At 45.5% G+C, this 24,322-nt stretch overlaps 2 protein-coding genes across 3 annotated transcripts; both read left to right on the top strand.

Moving 5' to 3' along the window:
• The first annotated feature begins 2,042 nt into the window (after window positions 1-2,042).
• LOC115612745 (V-set and immunoglobulin domain-containing protein 4-like) lies at window positions 2,043-12,910 on the top strand. The gene is made up of 8 exons (XM_030497416.1): window positions 2,043-2,222; window positions 3,176-3,532; window positions 4,154-4,432; window positions 6,041-6,109; window positions 7,677-7,745; window positions 8,475-8,588; window positions 9,862-9,883; window positions 10,734-12,910. The coding sequence occupies exons 1-8, from the start codon at window positions 2,168-2,170 to the stop codon at window positions 10,930-10,932; spliced, it is 1,164 nt and encodes a 387-aa protein (XP_030353276.1). The 5' UTR covers window positions 2,043-2,167; the 3' UTR covers window positions 10,933-12,910.
• Window positions 12,911-16,152: 3,242 nt separating this feature from the next.
• On the top strand, window positions 16,153-24,091 carry LOC115612746 (V-set and immunoglobulin domain-containing protein 4-like). 2 transcript variants are annotated; one of them, XM_030497418.1, is made up of 8 exons: window positions 16,153-16,441; window positions 19,078-19,434; window positions 19,551-19,832; window positions 20,162-20,257; window positions 21,231-21,290; window positions 21,579-21,689; window positions 22,068-22,089; window positions 22,917-24,091. In XM_030497418.1, exons 1-8 carry the CDS (start codon window positions 16,276-16,278, stop codon window positions 23,125-23,127), a joined length of 1,305 nt encoding a protein of 434 aa, XP_030353278.1. In that variant the 5' UTR covers window positions 16,153-16,275; the 3' UTR covers window positions 23,128-24,091. The 2 variants fall into 2 exon arrangements, with proteins under 2 accessions (XP_030353278.1, XP_030353279.1); XM_030497419.1 differs by lacking the exon at window positions 22,068-22,089.
• The last annotated feature ends 231 nt before the right edge of the window (window positions 24,092-24,322 follow it).

A 24,322-nucleotide genomic window follows, 5' to 3' on the forward strand; every position in this document is an offset into this window, starting at 1 on the left:
TTCATTGCACTTATTTACTGTATATAGAGATATATACCCAATCCGCATTAGTGTGCTTTTTTCCTTTAGTGTGCTTGTTTAATAAACTGTTGCATATTATACAGCTAGTGTGTGGTCATTTTGTGGTGTACCCTGCCTGTCAGCAGAACAGGGAGGAATACAGGGCACAAGGGAGGAGTGTGTGAAATCAGGTCCCAAAATCACCTGAATCTCTATTGAACCTTTTTCTCCGCTTTATCAAGTTGGACATTTTCAGAAGCATTTAGACCTTAAACTGGTTAGATGTCCTTTCATTATACTTAGAACTGCAAATACAGTAGATGGAAAGAAATTAATAAAACAGATGATCGTTGAGGCTGTGACTGATCAACAACCCCAAGGATATAAAGATTTTCTAACCAAATAAAGGCATGAAAATTGTATGCAGTAAAATCACCAGCTTCAGGGAAACAGAGATGAGAATATTATAACCTGATAAGAACCAAATTAAAACTCATACACATAATGTTGTCAGCATTAGATCAATGTTAATAAGAAGCAGTCAAAAAAAAAAAGTCACAATTCTATATGCATCTATACTTTTAAGCACCCTGTTTTTGCAGAATGAACTATCAATTACTCCAAGGTAAGAATATATGTAAAAGCAAGCAACTGTAATGAAAGGGAAGACCTTGAAAGAAAAGGAACAAGATAATATCAGAGCTCCCAGGACTGCACACACAATTGTCCTGTTTTTAATGTTAAATTACATGACAACCTAACGAAGCTGCCTACATTGACAATGTAGGTGGAGCTGTCTTTAAGCCATATACAGTTTGCAAGGAAAACTTTTTCCCCACACCACTACTACTTCAGAATCAGGTACGCAACACTGATTGCTCTGTTACCCTCTACTGTGCTGCTACAGGTGCAAACGTGGTCTCACTATCATTAAAAGCGGGTTGTACTTCGGAATACGGTCTAGGATTTTGCAAACTGCATTTAGTTGTTCTGGGTACTTGCATTTTGAGGATTGGATGTTGAATTTGGATGTAACAATAGCAAAGTGCTTATATCGATTTGGTTGAATATAATGAAGCAGCAGAGATTTCTGTCATTAGAGTGTAAGAGAAAATAAGAGCTGCAGAAGACAGCAGCAGGCATGTAAAATCTCTTGAAGATAATGTTCAGTAGAGAACAGATACTTCTCCTGGCCAGGTCTAGTGCTCAATTACTTAATACAGATTAACTACAACTAATATTATTTTTAATTACTAATAACACATCTCATTGCAGTTAAAAAGTCATGATTGCATAGTCTCAAAGATCTTCTACTTTGATAAGTTCCTTTTTTTTTCCTGTCTAGGCATAGAACTGTTTACCTGTTTCCAAAGTAGTCTACAGGGAAATGCAGGTGGCCTTAATCCAGGTGTTTAATTGAATGCTATTAATCAATTCAACCAAGCAACTAAATAGCTGTGAGAAAGGAAGTTCAATCTGCCACATAGAGTGTGGTGGTCAAGCCAGGTGCCTGCAGCTCTTGGAGTTTATTTGGTTTGGATTTGTATACTTAAATTCCCCACCACATAAATGGAATATAATGATATAGAATAGAATGATTCAGTTGGAAGGGACCTACAGCAATTATCTGTCTCACACTGGTAATGTAAAGATTTAGGCTGTTTCATGAGTCTTGATTTAAAGCACAGTGCTGACCTTAATAGAAAAGCTGGTAAGAAAATGAGTTGTAAGGACCTTGGTTGTTTAGCTCCTTAAGGGTGCTCTCTCACGTACTCTCGTTGTTGGTAACATGCATGTTAAAGCTTATTATCTAGAAATCAGTACAAGGAGAAAAAGAGAAGAAACATGAAACTTTTTTTAAGTGGAATTAAAAAACGGAAGGAGAAGAAAGTGTACTCAGCAGGAAATTTGAAATAGAGTAGAAGAACTCTTCAGCTTTCCTCTTTCCACCCACCCTTAGGACTTCTGTTCTGCTCACACCTCTAAGAGTCATCACTGAGATGCGCTTTTTTTTTTCTGAAAAAGAGGAAGGAAAAACCATCAACAGCTGTCCTGGGTTCTTGATGACAAAGTGAGTGAAGGCAAGGAAGTGTTCTTGATTTACCCCCTGGCTTGGAGAGAGCAACTCTGTTCTACTTGAGGGGGAGAAGCTGCAGCCCTGGAAGGGATGGAAATGCTGGTCAGAGCAGCCGTGCTTATGAGTCCTCTTCTCTTCTGCAATGGTGAGTCTATGGAAAGGTCTTCTGTTCAGGATGCTCCTTCCCTGGCACTGGTGTGTCTGCTTGTGTTTTTGCAGGGGTGGTTCTGTTTGGGGAATAGAAATACGGAAAAAAGGCCAATGTCTTTGAGTGCTGCTGGCTTGGTGTTCACTTGTTTCAAATCCAGTGGCTGCAGGGTGCAGCAGTGTGTGATGGCTTTAGAAATGCTGCCCGTGTGCTTAGAGTACATAGATCCCATATATGCTGTGATGGTTATTTCCCAGAGCAAAGCAAGCAGCCCAGCGCAAAGGGTTTGGGTAGTGCTTGCTCCCAGGAAAGCGGAGGTTTGGAAACTAGGAGAAAGGGTAAAGAAGCCCAGAGAGTGACAAAAAGGTACTGGGACAAAGGCAACAGGCCTCATTCTTATAGCAAAATTTAGTGAGTTTTAGTCTTCTTTGAGCCTTTTCCTAAGTTGCTTAAATTCAGTCTGAAAAAGCAGTGTCTTTCAGGAGAATAAATGCACAGTGCAGGAGGGAAAACCATAAAAGCTATGGTTTGCTGTTAATGTGTCATGTTTCCCAGGAAAACCCCAAGACTGACGTTGGGTGGTGGGTGCAGATGCCAGCTGTGACCTTGAGCTGGGCAACTGGGGCTTGAGACAAGAGCCTTCCTTCAGGTCCAAGTCTTCTGCTAATTCTGATCCTGTTCACTTGCTTGCAGGTGTTTGCTTGCTTGCTTGCAGGTAAACACCAGGCAGAGCGTGAGAGTCAAACTGCATGCCTGGCAGGCCTCCATGTCCCCATCTGCCTTCCTCATGCCACACTGCTTTTTGTTAACCCATCATCTACGCGCTGCCCATCCTTTTGATGTGGTGGGTTCCACTTGCTGATGCTCTCACCACTGCTTCATCACCCAGGAGCTGCCTTCATGTTGATTGCTTTTTTTCTTTAAATATTCTTTCTTCATTCTTTCTGCAGCTTTTCTGAACCTGACTGGCCACCATAAGATTGAAGGTGTATGGAAGGAATCTACCACCTTGCCATGTGCCTATGTGCCTGTGAAGGACTTTGTACAGCAGATACTCAAGTGGATGGTGGTCCATCACCAGAGTTCTGTCACCATCTTTCGGAGGGATGACTCTGGCGACCATGTTCTCCTGTCTGAGTACAGGGGCAGGGTCAGCGTCCTGAAGGATGCACCAGGGAATGTGTCTCTCCACATCCTGAACCTGGAGCTCTCTGACAAGGGAACCTACATTTGCCAGGTCACCTGGAGGGACAGCAACAACAGCCTTGTAGTAAGAGAGATCACCACTGAACTGGAGATTATTAAAGGTAAATTCAAGGAGAAAGCTGTGCAGGAATGGAAAGCTTGGCTCAGGAGGGCTGTTAGGAATTGACTTAGACCAGGTAGGCAGTGATCACCCACTTCTGATGCAGGAGCGTTTTGCTGAGCGGTGTTAGACTCTGGCAAGAAGCAGCAAATAGCTCAGAGAGAGGAATTTTGCCCATAATATGGCACCCTGAGGTTTGGGGGCTGGGGGAGGATTTGTAGCTTCTCGCTTACCAGTTTGCCCCTGGCTCTACCTGTATCCAACAGCTCAATGCTTCCAGGGGATACGCACCAAAGGGAAACTCCCTGGGATATTGCATTGCTTTTCTTTGACCAAACTTCATCAGCATGTGTCTGATCTCCCTTTGCCTGGGCAGTGGTGATTTATAGAGTAATGGAGATGTCATCAACATCATTTGTGTAGGAGGTGCAATGGGTGATGTAGCTGGTACAGGCACAGCTAAGCCAAGCTTAACCTGTGCAGAGAGGTGACGTGAGAGCCATGCCCCTCTTCCTCCTGGGAAAGCACCCAAAGCCAGAGCAAGAACTGCCATGGCAAGGGGGACCTTCCCCACCACAACTAGGGCCAGCGTGACCTGGACACCATCTGCTTTGTCTTCCAGTTGCAGCAACCAAGCCCATCATCAGGGCCGGCGAGCTGGGGCTGACAGTCCCAGCAGGAGCCAGGACCAGCCTTACATGTGTGGCCAGCGGGTCCCCCCCCATCAGCTACCGCTGGTTCAGGGGCACCCCGGGAGGGAAAGCCCTGCTCCTGAGCAGCCAGGCTGAGCTGGTGTGGGACAGCCTGCAGCCCTCCGACACCGGGAAGTACTACTGTGAGGCAGAAAACAAAGCCAGGGCCGGGCCTGTGCAGAGTGATGCTGTTGAGCTGACGGTGACAGGTGAGTGCCCAGAGCCACAGCTGGATGGAAAACATCTGTATTCCTTCTGGAACAGAACAATGTTTCTTCTTCCCTTCCCTGAAAGAAGAAAATACAAAAAGCCTTGGCCTTCTGTGCTCTGAAGCACTTAGCAGTGGCTCTGGCTTTCTATCGTTGCTCATTTCCTTTATCTGATTTCTACCCTTCTCTTCAGAGGAACTTCTCTTTTCTGATGCATGGGAGGTTGTGTCTCTGCAAAAGAGACTCTGTATGTGTCTTAGTGCAGGTAGAAATACCATTTCCTATCTTTTAGACTATACAGGATGTTCTGGGTTCTGATCTTTTCTTAAAGGGCTTGTTTAATTGTTTTTTAGTCTTGAATGAAAGCTGCTGCAGTCAGAGGCAGAGCTAGTATCTCTAGCGGCAAACCCAAGTGATGCAAAAGCTGCTTCAGACCTGACTGGGAACAATCTACCTTACCAAGGGCAGTCGTTTTGAGGGAGGGCTTGTGATTCCCAGTTTGGTTTTGTGGGATGTGGGAATTCAGACGTGGTCTAGAGTACGTCTGCTTGTGGAAACTTTGTGTTTTGGGGTGTCCTGGGTTCAGCTACAGCAGTCAGTTTTTCTCCTTCTTAGTAGCTGGTGCAGTGCTGTGGTTTTGACTTTGAGCCTGGGAACAACACTGGTAACACCAACGTTTTTAGTTGTTGCTAAGTAATGTTTACTCCGACCAAGGATTTTGTCAGTCTCATGCTCTGCCAGGGAGGAGGGGAAGCCGGGAGGAAGCAGAGACAGGACACCTGACCCAAACTGGCATTCCATACCACAGCACGTCATGCCCAGTATATAAACCGGTGTTGGTAACCCGGAAGGCCCAGATCGCTGCTCGGGTCGGGCTGGGTATCGGTCAGCGGGTGGTGAGCAGTTGTATCCTCTCCCCTTGCTATTCCCCTTATCATTATTATTCTTGGTGGTAGCAGTAGTGGTTTTGCATTATACCTTAGTTACGGGGCTGTTCTTATCCCAGCCCGTGGGAGTTACATTCTTCCGATTCTCCTCCCCATCCCTCCAGGAGCGGGGGGAGGAAGAAGAGGGGGAGTGAGCGAGTGGCTGCGTGGTTCTGAGTTACCAGCTGGGCTTAAACCATGACATGGGGTTATGTTTCATTTGAATTCATAATGCCCCACCAGTTACACAGCAGTGACCAGAAGCTAAGGGAAGATGTTGAGAGTTGCTGACTATTCTTGCAGAAAAAAACCAAACAAACAGAGCTGGTGATCAGAGGTACCTCAGTAATCTCTTAGACTCCACAGGACTACTCTACTATTACAAGGCGTATATCTATATAGACATACATATATAAATGTACACCCAGTATATATATAGTTTGTGTATACATAGTATATATAGCGTACATTGTATCCATCCAGGCAGTATATATGGTGCCATATATAGTCTCTCTATGTTACTTGTATATATTGTACTCATCTAGAGTTTTCCTGTTTTCACTGCCTTGTAAAGGCGAGGGAGACATTTTCTTTTGATCCTCTAACTATAATCCCAAATCTTCTGGTGCTAAAATTAGGATTGGAAATGCACTGTGAGCTTTTGCTCCTCTTTGTTTTGCAGATCCTCCCATAACAGTAGTGACTTCCAAGAACGGTGCAGGATATCCGGAAAAGGATTCTGCAACTCAAAGTAAGTGGAGAGCAAAACAAAGCTAAGAATGAGATTAGGGACCCAAACAGGCCAACAATAGTCTGTACCTCAAGCCTCAGAATTAGCGGTTTGCCTTTTGGCTGCAAATTGTATCAACAGCTGTTCTCAAGGGGCCTAGATGATTCATGGTGACTCCTTCTTTTCTGATGCATGGGAGGTTGTGTCTCTGCAAAAGAGACACTGTATGTGTCTTAGTGCAGGTAGAAATACCATTTCCTATCTTTTAGACTATACAGGATGTTCTGGGTTCTGATCTTTTCATAAAGGGCTATTTTACTTGTTTTCTAGTCTTGAGTAAAAGCTACTGCAGTCGGAGGCAGAGCTAGTATCTCCAGCGGCAAACCCAAGTGATGCAAAAGCTGCTTCAGACCTGACTGGGAACAATCTACCTTATCAAGGGCAGTCGTTTTGAGGGAGGGCTTGTGATTCCCAGTTTGGTTTTGTGGGATGTGGGAATTCAGACGTGGTCTAGAGTACGTCTGCTTGTGGAAACTTTGTGTTTTGGGGTGTCCTGGGTTCAGCTACAGCAGTCAGTCTTTCTCCTTCTTAGTAGCTGGTGCAGTGCTGTGGTTTTTAACTTTGCGCCTGGGAACAACGCTGATAACACCAACGTTTTTAGTTGTTGCTAAGTAATGTTTACTCCGACCAAGGATTTTGTCAGTCTCATGCTCTGCCAGGGAGGAGGGGAAGCCGGGAGGAAGCAGAGACAGGACACCTGACCCAAACTGGCCAAACGGGTATTCCATACCACAGCACGTCATGCCCAGTATATAAACCGGTGTTGGTAACCCGGAAGGCCCAGATCGCTGCTCGGGTCGGGCTGGGTATCGGTCGGCGGGTGGTGAGCAATTGTATCCTCTCCCCTTGCTATTCCCCTTATCATTATTATTCTTGGTGGTAGCAGTAGTGGTTTTGCATTATACCTTAGTTACGGGGCTGTTCTTATCCCAGCCCGTGGGAGTTACATTCTTCCGATTCTCCTCCCCATCCCTCCAGGAGCGGGGGGAGGAAGAAGAGGGGGAGTGAGCGAGCGGCTGCGTGGTTCTGAGTTACCGGCTGGGCTTAAACCATGACATGGGGTTATGTTTCATTTGGATTTATAATGCCCCACCAGTTACACAGCAGTGACCAGAAGCTAAGGGAAGATGTTGAAATTGCTGTCTATTCTTGCAGAAAAAAACCAAACAAACAGAGCTGGTGATCAGAGGTACCTCAGTAATCTCTTAGACTCCACAGGATACTCTACTATTACATGGCGTATATATATATAGACATACATATATATGTGTACACCCATATATAGTTTGTGTATGCATAGTATATATGGTGTACATAGTATCCATCCAGCCAGTATATGTGGTACCACATATAGTCTCTCTATGTTACTTGTATATATTGTACTCATCTAGAGTTTGCCTATTTTCGCTGCCTTGTAAAGGTGATGGAGACATTTTCTTTTGATCCTCTAACTATAATCCCAGATCTTCTGGTGCTAAAATTAGGATTGGAAACGCACTGTGAGCCTTTGCTCCTCTTTGTTTTGCAGATCCTCCCATAACAGTAGTGACTTCCGAGAACGGTGTTGGATATCCGGAAAAGAATTCTACAACTCAAAGTAAGTGGAGAGCAAAACAAAGCTAAGAATGAGATTAGGGACCCAAACAGGCCAACAATAGTCTGTACCTCAAGCCTCAGAATTAGTGGTTTGCCTTTTGGCTGCAAATTGTATCAACAGCTGTTCTCAAGGGACCTAGATGATTCATGGTGGCTCCTTTAAAGACTTTGGATGTTTTTAAGGGAGGGGGTGGAGCTTTTATAGTTGGAGCAAACAGAGCTGTTGCTGTGTTCCCGAACAGTAGTCCATTTCGATCTTTCCTTTGAGTGTCAAAGCTGGAACAGCAGAAAAGCCTCAGTGTGCAAATCGAGCATATTTGTATACGTCCTCAACTTTGCTATGACATAGCAGGTTTAAACGCATTCCAAAGACAACTGAACAGTATGCTTGAATGAAAAGCTGAGACCTCTTATTTCATGTCATATAGAGCAACTATTCTGACCAGCTCACAGCCCCGGTGAGGCTCTGTTGGCTGGCTGTATGCCCACAGTCTCTGGGAGATGCTCTCACAGTGGGTCAGGCTGGCTCAGCTGCACCTATTCAGAGCCACAAGAGCAAGGTGGCATCAGGATGGGGACAAGCAAGGACAGGCACACACATACAACCCCATGTGCTCATGACAGGGCTGGCTGCTGTTGGCCTCGGGGAAGTGGTCAGCATTATGTAGGTTCTGCTACCATGACCCAGGAGGGCTTCTCAGTTTGAAAGTCTTCTGCTGTATTGCTCTAGATGTCCAGGGGACTCACCTGTCCCTGTTCCTGGTCATCCTGATTGTGGTGGCGTGCACTGCTGCGGTTTTGCTCATCATCTTTCTTATCATTCGCATTAGAAAGCCCAAAGACGGTGAGTAGAATGTTCTGGACAACTTCAATACATGCCCAGCTTGGTTCTACCTTTAAGTGCTTTTTTGGGCTGGGACTGGTACTGTGCTCACAGCTTCCAGTAGCAGCTTTGGCATCTGCATCATACAGGCAGTTGATCAAATTGTGCATGGATCAAAATAGGTGGTGGAAACTCTAAAGAGGTGGAGAAGCCTCTTGTCCTCAGGGAAAACCAGTTGCCGCAGCTGGGGAGGGTCTGCAGGCACCAGCTGGAGAGGAGCCCGGTGCCAGCATCACCCCGGTGTTCCCAAACTGCTAGGAGCTGTGGGAAGGACTGGCATGGTGGTGAAGCAGCCTCTGTCACACTCATGCCATGCTGGTTCTGAAGGGGATCTCAGTCTCTGCTTCTCTGGGCCATCCTGCAGTGCTCGGCTTCTCTGCCATGCTGCCCTCTGCTCTGCCTCAGTTACTTTGGGATAGTTCCTTCCCTCTGGTCCCCACAGACATCTCATGACTCTCAAACCAATCTGCTAGACTGAGTTTGTTGATCAGATCTTTCGAGGTATCCGGTAGCAAGTTAAACTTGTCCTGTTACTTTAAAATACCTATTTGCACCAGCTGCTGTTTAGTATTTCTCTTAGTACCTGCAGGAAAAGAGCGCATCATTAATTCTCCCTATGCAGTAAGAATTCATTTCCTTTCTAGTCTTCAGATGTAGGATATATTTACTGAATGATTCTGTCTTTTCTGTGCTAATACTAGAAATCTCCTGACCAAATGCTGAGAGTCCCCTTGCTCGCTGAAGCACCAGCAGTGTACAGAGAACACACTGGGATTTTGGTTTGGGGTTTTTTAATACTGATGGCTATATTTTTCTCCTTATCCCTTTGTGTCTTCAATTACCTTTCTACAACTCCATGCTACCAATTAATAATCATAATTATCAAATACCCTTTTTGACTTTTTTTCTTTTTTAAGGAATACAGAATAACCTTTTCCTAAATTGTTCTTTACTGAGCAATTCTAATAGTGAACTGGGAACTTTCAGTTTCTAAACTTCAACCCTGGGCCAGTTGTTTTGATGCAGTTGTGCTACAGCTGGGATATGGGTTGTTCTCATTTTCTTGCACTGAATCCTGGGAATAGGAGTTATATTACCCACCTAGCACTAAGGTTCCTATTTTTATTCTGTCTTCAGAGGTCGCTTTCTTGTATCAAGAAAAGACATAGTAGAATTTATTTTTGACACTATAAATGCCAATTATTGACACACATTTCTGATTATTCTTTTCCAGCTCAGACCTATGAAGTAAAATTGTGAGTATAACCCTTTATCTGACATATTGGTGAGACTTTGGGGACTGTATCAGAGAAGGGGTAAAAAAAAAGGTGCTACTTAGCTGTCAAGATGAAAAGCCCCTTAAGCAATATGGATTAAGACATTCAAAGTTAGTCAGTAGCACACTGTACAGATGATCTGTGGACTTTTCACATCAACAAATAATATAGGAAGAAAGATCTTCTCCTTTGCAATATCAGAACCATAAAAACAAGCAAGAGCAGTTTATTAACTCTTCAGCCGATGAGACCTATTTAAGATCACTGCCAAGGATGAAATCCCAGTGTTTTTTCAAAAGCAAAGAACAGGAATTCACCTTCTAGAGAGCTAAGGCTTCTGATGCACAGATTATACTTTAAATTATCCTTGAAATATTCTCAGCCGAACCTGCCTCTTTTAATTGCAGCTGTGGCAGGAAGTTACAGCTATTTCTAAACTCAGGTTTCAGCATCCTGATCTACTCGTAAGCCATGGAAGCTATACTGAGAAGCTGAATAATCCAGTCAAAACATGCAAGGACAATCACTTATCTAGATATAAATCAAAGTGCTGATGACTTGAGTGCCATGGTAGAACATGCCAGCAGCGTTTACCCAAGTGCTGTGCTTCCCCAGCATTTTAAGCAGCAGTTGAACCCTGAGCAACTGAACAAATTGTGTGATGGCATTTCTCCTCAGAGGATTTACCTCTGTTTTAAAGATATTAGCTATCATAAGCTACATGGTGGATGTGGGTTGCATTCAGTTCCTCAGCCAAAATCTTGAGGGTTAGGAGATGCTTCAACTACTTTGGTTGCAACTCTTCTTTCATACTGTGTTTTGATTTCAGCCATAACTCAAGAGCAGCAGCTGCTTCAAGGTGTGAAAATACAGGTTACTATGAGGAACCCATCTCCTCCACTGAGAACAACTATGTGATGGAGCCTGAAAAAGACAAAAGATCTGAAGAAATAAATATGAAAAAGAATGAATATGATCGTGTTGGAAACACCATGGAATCTGAATATGAAGTAGGGGACACTGCGTGAGAACCAACTTACTGCTACATGTAGCAGTCCTGAAGAGCACTTTCATCCAGGCAAAATGTATCTTCCTATTCACCTTAGCCTCTGAAAAAATAGGTTGGGCAAGCAGTTTTTGCTCCTTCATGACTTGTGGAGCCTTAACAATCTCTGCAACGAAAACACAAAGCTTTTCGGGAACTTCAGTTACAAACTCCTGTACAGATCTTCTGATTTTGCCTGGTTTCCCTTTCACCACCTCTGTAAAAGAAAGTCCTTTGAAAGCCAGGGTATGCAGATTGCAGGCCGAGAGCACTGAACTCAGTGCTTTGCAATACCATAAGGATCTGCATTTACAGCCTTCATGTGGTAGGAGTAGAACCAGCACCAAGAACAGCTCAACATCCCCATCATCATTGGGTAAGAAGTGCAGAATGAGAGAATGAGGCTGGCCTGGGAATTGGCATTTCTCCTCCCACCGGCCTGAGTGTTGCATGGGTGGTAAAATGTCTTAAATGTGAGATAGCCCTTAAAGAAACACTGAAAGACAGATTAAGGACAGGATAAACCAAGAACCCTACCACCTAAGGAGTACAAAAAACACTGTTCTGTGCTGAATTCACCCTCCTGCATCATCTGCAGTAAGATGCAGGCACACTTTCTATAATTTTGGTGCTGAACAGCTTGGGTGATTCTGAAACTGCAAAAGACACATTCTTCCTGAGCCCACCTTCTCCATTCTCTCTTTTAATGCATGTTTAATATTTAAAAGGAATTAGATGCTTTTCCCAAGTTTGTGGGTAAGACTGCTTACACATGCCTAAAGTATTTTGATGAGTATTTTTGCATGACAGGCTCATCTTTAAAATGCCAGGGAGCACCCACAATTGCAGCTCCTCAATAGATGCTCATGAAGTACTTTCCTCCTGGCTTAGGAAGGAAAGGGCAAGTAAGGAGCTGAAAAGCTTTGTTTTTCATAATTTCTACTATCCTCAGTAAATCTATAACATGGATACAGCAGATTTATGGGAGAACATTTTTATGGTAATTGGCGATACTATGTCAGATTGAAAGCCATGCAGACAGATGTAAAACATAAAGAGCAATCTGAAGGGTAAGGGGGATATCGGTGATAATCCTGTATCCTGGATACAGGATTAAGGGGCCCCCAGATTTGCTGTTCACACTTGGGAAAAATCTGCATCTGCAATTCTCTGCAAGCATCAGCTCAAAATTCACCAGCAGTCCAAGAAGGTATTGGGTGCTATTAGAAAAAATATTACAACACAATAGAAAACAGGACTGTGATAATGTAAAAACTTATGGAATGCTTCCACCTTATGTAGGTCTCTCATCTTGAAAGGTTTTAAAAGAGCTAGAAAAGTTACTGAGAATGATAATTAAGGATGATTAGTGGCATGAAACCACTTCTGTGCAAATGCATTATACTTTTTCAACTTGGAAAAAAGAAGAATGAGGCAAAATGAGCAAAGCTTACTCATCATGACCAATGTGAGGAAGATGACTAGAGAGTATTTGTTTCTGGTTTCCCCAAAGATAAAAGGAAGGAAATGTTAGCTAAAATTATCTAGTAGCACTTTTTAAAGGAAGAGGAAAAGTACTTTTACGCAATACAGACGTGTGGGACACAATGCTACTCATCCAGTGCTGTGAAAAGTCAAAGTACACAGAGGTCCACTGAGAAATTAGAGGACGGACTGACATAAAAGCTCACCAAAATTCACAAACCACCAGGCACACTTTACAGGTACTTATTAGTGACTTCGTGTTTTCTCCCTGAATTTCCTGTACCAGTTTTATTTCTCTTTAAGAATGTGCTTAAAAAAACAGGGCTAGGAAACCTTGATTTCGAAATGGAAAGGGAACAAACAGCAACTTTTGCTGGTGATGATGTCTTGGAAAAAAGTTGTCAAGATGTACATACAGCTTATTGTAGATGTGGAGAAACAAATGAAAACCATTAAACTTCAGGACTGTAAAGTTAGTAGATTTTGTTATACTTCTCTTTATTTTGCCAGGAAGAGTGAGTGTGCATGAACGTCTGCGTGTGCCCAGGAATTATGTTCTTAGGAGCATAATTTGAAAGCAGAGGAATTATTGTGAATCTGCTGGAGTTTGGGAAATGTTTTGGGTGTTGTGCTAGATGATGATTTCAGGATGTAGTCACATGTGTAGCCACAGTTTAGGAAATGGAAGGTGCAAGAGTTGCTGCTAGTCCTATTTGAGTTTCAGAGGCAATGAGACTTTTGGATGTGAAAGAAAATGAGTTCTATTATGAAGAGTATAAAAAGACATTGAAGTCTGACAGTCTTTCTTCCTAAGGAGGAAGGTGAGCAGTGAAGGAAAACTCTGCAATAGTACTGCAAGGCACACAATTATCACTAAAAGGGTTTTCCAGAGAGCAACAGATAAATCATGACCGGATAGTGTGTTAATGTGATGACAAAACAACAGTGTTGAAATGTTCTGGGAAACGAATGTTTTCTTAATTTCTCAGTTTTACATGAGGTTGCAGTTTTTTAAGCCCTGCAGTAATGGTCTCGTTCTTTAAACAGGGGGTTTTAAAAATGTGTGTATGTGCATGTGTTTGGCAGGGAGGGGATGGGAAGGGAATGTCCTTGTTGCTGGAAAGCAGCCCACCCATCTTGAGCTCCATCCTAGAAACAAATTTACCGCAATGGGAATATGGGGCTTCAGTGCTAAACAGAGCAACTGGGAAGTAGAAAAGAACCTGCTGCCACAAGTTTTATGACAGCAATAAACAGAACTCCAAAGTCCAAACAGGGTGAACATCTGAGCAAAGAGGTAGATGTGACATGTGCTGCTTGAGGAACAAGGAGAAGAGTTTGTCCTTTCTGTAAGTGCTGGGGTGGGTACAGCCATCCAGACCAGTAGATTTGGCTTTTCAGGAGAGAGCTGCACTCTGTAAGACGAGAACGGCAACGCAGCCGGCATCATGAGTTCTTCCCTCTTCTGTTCAGTCAGACCTGTGAGCTGGCCATGGCTCGACCAAATAAGAATGTCTCAAGACTTGCAGTAAAAATTGCCCTTTTTTTTTTTTTTGTTTTCTGAGTGCAGATGGTTCAAAAAGAGAACTTTTGAGGCCTTTCTTCTTCAGTTACTTATATTGTGGTGGTTTGCTCAAAGCCTGGTACCGAATTTTCAACCCCTTGCAGGCTAAAAGTCTCATTTCATCACCAGGAAAACTGTAGGAAACTTCCCTAGCCTCTGGCATACTTCGTCAAAACATGAGTGTAAGATGCAGGCTCTGCAGAGCTAGTCCCTAGGGATAATATCTGCAGTCCCATCTGCACTCATTTTTGGGGAAATGGGGACTTTACTGCGCTGCCTCTAATTAGCCTGAGATGTAGCAGCAGAAATTGCAGAACAAAGAGTCATACTGGTCACTTTGCCTAAGTTGTGATGCTCAGAAGTGTGTCATGTCCAGTATTGTGGAAGGAAGGTGGGTCCTGCAGGGGGAAGGGCTACAGGGCTACGGGGGGAAGGGCTACACATTCAATCCAAAGCAGAGACATACGTTATTATAATAAACCTGGAAACTAACTGTAGTATCTGAGACATTAAAGGCTTTGCCTTCGCGTGTTCAGATGAAAAACCATGAGGAGCCTCTCTGGTAAGAAAGAAATGGGCTGAGAGGAGAAAACTAGCAGACACATCTCTGTACTAAGGAGAAAAAGATGTCATGTACATCATGTTTGAGGAACTAGAGTTCTTCATGTTTCTTTTAGCTAAACAGTCTTTTTTTTTTTAATCCTGTAGACTTACCGCTTCAGGAAGCCTTGCATGTCCGGTTCAGAAAGTAGTCATATCAGCAGTTTCAGCTTGGGTTTTCAACGTGTTCCAGGGCATGTTCCCCAAAATTCAGCTTCTTTTAAAGTCTTTTGTGTAGGAGAAGTGGTTTGTTGGGACAAGCTTCTATCACCAGTCATGGCCAGGGTGTGTAAAAGATTAGTTTTATATCATCTCTCTGAAAATGGACCCATTCACTCTTTCAGTGACATCGCTTCAATTTTAACAAGTGCTTTTTTGTTCATTTGCTTTTAGGCAGGACTCAAACACAGCTAATGGCTTCTTGGTGGCAGATGGGGTACAGACAGTATGAACAGGTACCACACTGGTAGCTTCAACAAAAAAGCCACGAAGAAAAGGCAGCAAAAATCAAATTTCCACTGTACCAGCAAGGACATGCTCTGCAAGAAGGGTTGTGCTGCTGCCTTTATTGTCTTCCTCAGCAGGATGACAACTGATGGTAGCTCTTAGCCTGGAACGTTGTAAGAATTTGTTGCACCAGGTCTTGCCACATGACATTCAGCTTTTTGCTCCAGGCTGTCCATACTTGCCAGAGGCAAGTTTTACAACAGCAATAAGAAAGCTCAGCTGAAATCACATTCAGCAAGCCACCCAAGTGTGTGCATGCCTCCACCCAAACACTGAACAAGACCTGCACAGTTCTCATCAGTTTACTGACTTTTGGAAAATGAAGATAGTCTCCAGTTTTCATTGCTCTATGCAGAGAGGGAAAAAGCCATCACTGACAAATGGCAGCACTTCCAGAGAATGGTCTGAGCTCAGCTGCAATGTAAACACTTCAGCTAAAGCAAACAGGTATCTGTCATGATGGGTTGTAGCTGTGGCAAAACTGCACCAACTACCTTTCCCTCCCAGCTCCAACCGAAAATGTCTCCTGTATTTTGGATGCATCTGCCTCCTGCTCAAAGATAATATTATTCTAAGGCACATCTATTGAATAAATGACAAACATCTGCTTTAATGAATGATTAAAAGCCTATAACAGAATTCACTAGGTCAGTATATTTGCTTTTATACATGTTTCTTATCTTCTGTAATTCCTTCTCTTTTTGGTAATAATTATCAAAGGCATATTAATCCTGTGCATAACACCTATTGATAACTTTTGCATGTACCTTTAAAGGTACACCTACAGAGCATACCCAGAATGCCTCCTGGATTAAAGTTCCTCTGCCATTAGTCATGTTGCCCGAAGAAGCTATGTCTGCCCCATCTCTGGAAGTGTTCAAGCCCAGGCTGGATGGGGCTTTGAGCAAGCTGATCTGGTGAATGGTGTCCCTGCTCTTGGTAGGGGGGTTGGAAGTAGAGGACCTTTAAGGTCCTTTCCAACCCAAAACAATTTCATGATTCTATGAAGACCACTAGTCAGAAAAATCGGAAAAATGGTAAGAGAAGTGGATGGGGCCAGGGGAATATGAAATGGAACTGGAAATGTCCTTATAATCTTTGTCTATCCTATACCCTTCACCTAAGTCAGCAGTGAAATGGACTCGTGATACTTCAGAAAGAGGATCCTAGATGACAAAGGGCAGAAGAAAGGGAAGTGTTCTTCACTTGCATTCTGTCCCAGGAGTGTGGGGTCTCTCACAAAGTGCGAGGAAAGGCAGGCAGACCTGTGGTTCTGGAAGAATGGGAGAAGCTGTGCAAATAGTGGTGTTTGTGATGGCTTTCGTCACCTGCAACGGTGAGTACATGCTTCAATGTGTAAGAACAGAAATCAGAGTACTAATAGGGTAGAGAGGATCTTTGGAATTACAATGTCTTAATTTTTAAAAATTATCAACTGTGGAAAGTCATTAGTTTCTTGTGTGAAAAATGGAGCCTGAGAATTCACAAGAGTGTCCTTTGGTGTCAGATACAACAAAGTGCTTTTAAGACTAGGCCAAGGGGCAGTACTGGGCAAAAGCTCAGCTTCCGTGCTCCAAAGCAAGAACAAAACAGGATTGCTCAGGATCCTTGGAGAGGACCTGCTCTGGTGTGCCAGCTTCCAAAGCTGTCTTTTGGAAGCTGGAATGTGTATTCTCCTATAATTTAATAACGCATTACCATTGTTCTGCTAGCATGGTCCTGGGAAGAAGAGCTGTAATTGTGACACTAGGTGTGGGCACACGCAGGATTCCTCTCTGATCATCTCCCGATCTTCTGACTCTTTAAGTGCATTAGACTTAAAGGTGATACTGGAATCCTTGCTTTGAATCATATGCTCATGAGGCATATATGGCACCGACACTGGCAGAGGAACTTTTGGGAAACAGGAGAAAGATGCTTTAGCAAGTTGTGTACAGAAGCACAGAATTGCTCCTGACATTTAGAAAAACAGGTTGAAGTATGTTCCCCATTTTGTCATAAAATCCAGCTTAGCAGATTTCTGGGATCTGCCTCTCAAGTGACTTACTGTGAGTTAATGCAGCTGAACATAACCAGTGTCTTTCTGGGGAGGAGGGAAAAGGGGGAGCACAACAAGAGGGTATGGGTAGAGGTGAGCCAAGTCCAGCTCAATTCAGGTACTTTGCTACTTAAGAAGAGCAATTCCCAGAGGAGCTGTTGTCTCAGTGGACAGACAGCTGGAAAGGTTGGGAGAATGGGCCAGGTACCACAAAACTTACCCCCTCTTTTCCTGTGCCCACTTGAGTGCTTGGCAGGATGCTTGTTTGGGTGAAGCAGATATGAGCCAAGAAATCTAGGTCAGATCTGAAGCTTTCTAAGGCTAAAGCAAAAAGATTGGGTTTGGTCCACCATTCCTGTTCCAGGTCCAGTACTTCAAAACAGAGCCCTAAAGGCTCCTGCCTACATGATACTTCCATGCTACCAGGACACTGGTGCTGGCAGGCTGGGAAGGAAGGTGCTCAGTTATTCTAGAAAATGGTCCAGAATATGAGTTCAGGGTTTTGGGTTTTTTTCCATGATCGTGCATTACAGATAATACAAATCTCTCTGATTGGTCTTATAATCTCTAACACAGCCCTTCAGGTTTTTGTCTGGTCCAGCTCTATTTCCCTCTGTTGGGAGAACTGACATTGTCTGGAAGACTACATCCTAGTTTAAGAAGTGTTACTGGGAGGACATACTTTTAAAAGTGCTGTCTCAGGGGGTTTTATTTTGCTGAGTTTCTCCCATTCCTTCCAATCAGCTCTGTTTGGAGTCATTCCTGCTAATGTTGAAACTGGTCATACACAGAGTGCAGCTGCTCCGCAGGGAATCAGTGGATGCTGGCAGCTATTTCATGGCACACAGCAATGCAAAACAGCACTGGAGAGATGTTTAAACAGAATTGTGTCCAGATGAATACACCGAATAGCAAACATACTTGAACTCGAGTGCCCCAAATGCCTTGAGGGTATTTTTGAGAGCCTTCTCGACAGCTTACACCCTTCTTGGTTTTTCTTGATGGGAGTTTGTGAAAAGAGAAAGAAGAGAATTGGAAGATCTTTAAAAACTGATACATCAAGGAATTGTCTTTGACTAGGATGTGAGATTTGAAGAATGGAGCTGTGCCTGCCCTCTCTAAGTCATCTGGTAAACGAATACCAAAGCTCCATGTCAAAAACAAGGTTTTTGACCACCATGCTCAGCCCCAGCAATTCACTTGGCTGTCCCTGTGGATACGGATCCACAGATGCTTGTCTTCCTCCAACTGGCAGCTCCTGTCAGCTCTGGGACAGGCTGTTGCTCAGAGAAGTGCTTCTCCCTGCACAGATATAGTGCTGGGTCCTGTGAGCACCAGGGAAGTTGTATAAAAAAATAGCACTGTTAATGAATGCAAACATGTTGCATTCATTGTTAACTGCAGTAAAGCAATAAAGTTGCTTTGTTCATCCTTCCTCCCATATAGAAGGTAGAAGTCAGCATTGAAAGTGGTGTTGTCAGATCATCCCATGTCAGTGGAAGGAAGTTTTTGCTCTTTGACTCATCATGTGCAAGTGTAAGCAGAAAGCCAAGCAGTAGAGGCAAAGTGTAAAGGCTGAAGCTAGAGAGCAGGAATAAGAGATGCTCCTTAAGGTCTTCTGAAGACTGTACCTGTGGTGCTGCCACCAGGGGCAGGATTTGTGCTTCTCAGAATTGCTCTCAATTGCTCTCCGAGAAGGAATTGAGAACAGGCAAGCATCCAGAGGGAAACTATAAAAATAGCCATGAGGTCAAAGCAACTGTTCACTTCCCTATGCTCAGTGAAGTCGGGACAGGCCCTGGTTCAGCTGGCTGTGGTCTACAGCCGTGACCTCGTGCTGGCTTCCACTGCCTGGTGATTCCCACCTAATCTGAAGGATGTTCTCCTCTTCTGCTGCATTCTTACTTCTTCCCTTCAACTCTTGTTGCCTGCAGCCCTCCTGGATCTGACTGGTGTCCACAAAGTCCAGGGCACATGGATGGGATCTGTCACTTTACCATGTACCTACATGGCCTCAGATGGTTTCATACAGCAAACACTCAGCTGGAGCATGGAGAGAGATCACAGCACCTCCACCATCTTTCAGAGGGATAATTCCGGTGACCACATCTTACTGTCTCGGTTCCGAAACCGGGTCAGTGTCCCAAAGCACAGCCCAGGGAATGCCTCACTCCTAATTGAGAACCTTGAAATCCCCGACAGCGGACACTACACCTGTCAAGTCATCTGGAGGACTAAAAACAACAGTGTGATCACAAGGGAGATGACCACTACGGTTAAAGTTGTCAAAGGTAAGTCCAGCAGTAACGCCCTGCTCTTGTGTAGCCAGTCTAAACCACAGAGCCAGAAAGTGAAACAGTGGCTGGTAGGAATAATCTTTCACACCATCATCTGCTTTGTCTTCCAGTTGCAGCAACCAAGCCCATCATCAGGGCCGGCGAGCTGGGGCTGACAGTCCCAGCAGGAGCCAGGACCAGCCTTACATGTGTGGCCAGCGGGTCCCCCCCCATCAGCTACCGCTGGTTCAGGGGCACCCCGGGAGGGAAAGCCCTGCTCCTGAGCAGCCAGGCTGAGCTGGTGTGGGACAGCCTGCAGCCCTCCGACACCGGGAAGTACTACTGTGAGGCGGAAAACAGGGCTGGGGCTGGGGCTGTGCAGCGGAGCGATGCTGTTGAGCTGACAGTGAGAGGTGAGTCCCCAGGATAGAGTTCCTCATCTTCACTGCAGAAGACTGAGACAGGGAGTTTCCCCTTTCATAGCAGGATCAGCCATGTAATGCTAAATACGAATTGTGCCCTCATCGCTTTCCCAGAGAGGAAACCACAGACTGATATTCTTCCTGCTTCAGAGTGTGCCTGTTTACAGCAGGGATCAGGACAATGTCCCCTGTGTTCCTCTGGGACCAGAACTGTGCAGGATAGGAGTCTGGCTCCTATCTGTGGCATGTCTTGCTCTTACCTGACTTGTACTGCTATCAAAGAGCAGGGGACATGGCCAGTTGACCAGTCTCTCCTGCAGGGTCTCCAGTCACACAGCAGCCCAGCCCTGGGACAGACCAACACACCAGACCCCCATTCACCCCCCGAGGCAATGCGCCCCAGCCAGGGACTGCAGGTAAGTGACCTGGGCTGCAGGGGAAGGGCTGCTTTGGCCCTGGCGCTCTGTGAGTGATGGAGAAAGTGAGTGAGACAAATCTGCTTGATGCTCCTTTTGGGCTGCAGATCCGCTTTGCAGGTGGGATAGAAATGATATCCCCTGTCACAGAACCACAGAATCATTAGGTTTGGAAGGGACCTCTGGAGATTATCTAGTCCAACCCCTCTGCCAAGGCAGGGCCATTGGTTACACAGAGCAGGTTACACAGCAATGCATCCAGGTGGGTTTTGAATGTCTCCAGAGAGGGAGACTCCAGCGTTGTTACCCACTGCTGTCCCCCAGGTGTAGGTGCTCAGCTGTGGGTAGGTGGGTTGGAGCCTCCCAGGACAACAGCCGAGACAGAGCTAGAGGGATCTAGAAAAACCAGGGGGTTGCACAACTTCAGCAGGAGGTCACCTGGGACAAGAAACCTGGTGTGGGGCTTCAGGGAGCCTTTGGGTGCAATTGCCAGGGAATCACCATAAAAGAGATGAAGTGACAAAGTCCTGTGGAAACCCGAATGTAGGGTGAAGCCAAAACATTCCCTGGCCATGCTGTAGCCAGCCACAAGCCTGGTGTCTAGATCTGCACCATGCTGGCCAGGGCTGCCAGGGACCCCAGGAGTGATGGCTGGGGGGGGGCGACGACATGTGTGCCACATGCTTCTTGCATGTCTGCTGGCAGAACACACACAGGGTGACACATCAGGAATAAAAAACTGGCTTGTTGCTCTGAGAGCAGGTCCAGTGGGTGTTCTGGGTGTTTTCTTTCCATGCACCTCAAACGCGTTAGCCTGAGAGAATCAAAGCACCGTGCTCATCGAAACGGGGACCCAGTTACATCCATGCGGAGCTGTGCTGGTGGCTCCACGGAGGCCAGCCCCGCTGCTGCTTTCCCGAGCAAACCCGGCTCTCCTAGCAGGGTCACAACGCATTCCCCTCCCGCCTTGCAGGTCTGCCCGCAGCGACGCCGCTCTCCGGGGGGGGTTCGGAGGAGTTTCCCGTTGCCACAGGTGAGTGGAGTCCCGTGATAGGAAACTCGAGGTTTGCACTGGGACGGCAGGCTGACACTGCGCGGCAAGCACTGGGATTTCGCCAGGCAGGAGCCGCCCGCCCGTGGCGCTGCCGGGGGGCGTTTGCTGCCCGGAGCTCGCTCTGTGGTTCTGCCTGGAAGGGGCTGACAGAGCTAACGCTGCCCGCAGACAGGCCCGTGCCGCTTGGCTTAGGGCACTTGCAAAGCGCGTTTCGCGGCGCGGTCCGGTTTTCCCGGCGCGGTCACAGCGCTCTCCCCTCTCTCGCAGGTCTCCCCGCGCTCCAGTACGCGCTGCCGGCCGCGCTGGCGGTGGTGGTGGGCGCAGCCGCGCTCGGAGCGCTCCTGATCGCGCTGCGGTGCCGGCGGCGGAACGAGGAGGGTGAGCGGCGAAGGGAAGGCAAGGCGGGGGGCGGCGGGGCGGGGACGGGAAAAGCGGCCCCGGGACGGGACGGGCGGCAGAGAGCTGCCCTGCACCGAGGGGACGGACGGACGGACGGGCGGGCGGGCGGGCGGGACGGCGCGGCGCGGCGCGGCGCGGCGCTCGCCACGGCATCCGCATCCCCGTTATCTGCAGCCCCAGTTGGTCCTTTTCTAGGGAGAGGCAGGGTGGGAGGCTTATTCCCGAAGGTGGGAACGCATGGAAGCAGCTGGGGGGTTGGTTTGTTTTGGGGTTGTTTGTTTAGGTTGGGGTTTTTTTTTTCTGTGACACATAAACCTTGTTGATGTGCAACTTCGGTTCTTCCTCTTTTTTTTCCAGAACTTCTCTATGAAGTTGCTTTGTGAGTACTGGACGTTAAGAAGACTTTGGGGCATCACACTGATGTCTGTTTCCAAAAAGCCTCTTTCTTTGCTCAGTGAAAAGCCACACAGTTCTTTGACTCACAGGGAAAGGATCTGAATGCCTTGATAGTCAGTTTAGTTAGCAGTAAGAGGACATAGACATCTTAGGACAGGAGGCAGCAAGAGTCTGTTCTTTAATATGCTAGAATGAGAGAATATTCTGGGCCCATCACTCTGCCTTGCAGGTGCTATGGGAAAACTGTTCTCTGAAGTTAATTCCAATTTCATTTCACAAAGCAAAGAACAGGAATTCACAGCTCTTCCTTTGAGATAAGTTCCTTCTATAGATGCTTCTCTCTTTAAGAAACATGGCCCGGTGCTTACCCAAGTATTATTTTGTGCAATTCCTATTTACTTAAAATTACACAAATGTATCTTCTGCTCTGTCCTAATGTCAACGTTAATCCCTTCATACTAGTTTCCTCTTCAGAGCCATCTGTTAGCTTCATACATTGCTACTTTTCCTAGTTACTACTGGTAGTTATGTTCTAAAGGCTAGACTTTCTGATGGGAACTATATTCAGCATAATATGATAACGGCATGGGAGTTTATGGTCCCAATGTTAACCATTTATTGCTGCTTCTTGTGTGTGTAATTCTTTCAATATTACTTTTTAGTGTCTTCCAGAGCCTCCCAGGCCCTCATTAGATCAATACAAATTCTGCTGTTCCACAGATTATGTGGTGGATATTGTCTTGGACTAAGATGTGAATCAAATGGCTTCTTATTTAGTCATCCCTCTCAGTAATGTCTCTCTTGTTTCAGCCACAGCACTGCAGATGTCACGAGACTGGAGACTGATGGGGAAGACCCTGTTAAGTGCCCACACAAAGAGACAATTTCTAAGACTGAAACATCCGACGACACTTTCACCATGAAAGACAATGGCCTTGACAGCATCCATGTGAGGAAAAATCCTGAGTATGAGAACCTTATGAATGCAATAGAATTGGAATATGAAACAGAAAGAATTTAGCAGAGTACCAGCTTTTGCATATGAGCAGCTGTGCAGGCAGCAGATATTGAATGGTAAACTTTACCAAAGGAAACTCTTTTTCCTGTCTGCCTTCTGCTCTGATAAATATACCAGTCTCACTTAACCCAGCTCACCAGCTTCCTTTAACTCAGGGGAACTGCATAACCTTCTTGGGCTTTGGCAAATGAGGCCCTGCCCGTTGGTGTAGAAACCCTCCACCAAGTGGTTATTTACCTACTTCTGTAGAGCAAATAATTTCTGAGCAGCCTGAAGGACCAAGGTGAGGATGATCGGATCTAAAGGAGCAGAAACACAAATGTCTTTAGCCTGGTGTAGCTGAGTGCAACACTGCCAGTAACACTGGCAAGGTGTACTCTCAAGGGCATATTCCCGTGTTACAACACCCCAGGCTGTGAGGAGCCAAGGACTGCGCTGGAAGTGGTTGTCCTCTGGCTTTTACAGCTCAACAAATACTGTTTGTACATCCTCTTTGTCCTTACGTCTTTTTTGTTAGAGCATGGTAAAGGGACCACAGAGTGGGGATTGATGTCCCAGGAATGTCATTTTTGCTGTCAGATCAGAGCTCATTGCTTAGAGGAAGAGGGAATGGCCTTGTAGGCGATGAGCTGCCTAACTGCCACCCTCTGGTTTCTCCTGGAAAAGCAGAATTGGTGTTGAAGGAAATGCTAGCATTTTATTTTACAGTGTGGGGGCCAGAGGCATAATAAAATAGAGAATTTAAGGCATTTGGAATAATGATTGACCAAGGGACCTCCCTGAACACAACAGAGTGACACTGATTCACTCTGTGGGACATGAGTCAATCTGATTACAACAGAGATATTCATGATGGCCTATGTTATGGGGATGTTGTGAGTGCTCATGTTTGTAAAATGCCTTGAAAAGTGCTTGATTAGCACAGCGTATTTTCTTTCCCAGGACAAATACAAAAGGCTTCAAAGGATTTTGTTGCATATGGATTCTGACTTCCTTGGATTTCACCACCCAGTGCCATCGTTTTTCTGTTGCTTGCAAATTTATGCTTTGCTTGGTCTTCTGATCTAATTCTGCAGAACTGGCAGGGGTGCAGTCATAGTCACAGTTTGACCGAGGTGGTTTCTGAGCTACAGGGCCATACTTTGCATTTCCAGCTTCTTTATCTCAAGCAGGAGGGCCGAACTGTACTGTCTGTAAC

This window comes from Strigops habroptila, chromosome 9 (genome assembly GCF_004027225.2).
Source record: "Strigops habroptila isolate Jane chromosome 9, bStrHab1.2.pri, whole genome shotgun sequence".
Classification (NCBI taxonomy): domain Eukaryota; kingdom Metazoa; phylum Chordata; class Aves; order Psittaciformes; family Psittacidae; genus Strigops; species Strigops habroptila.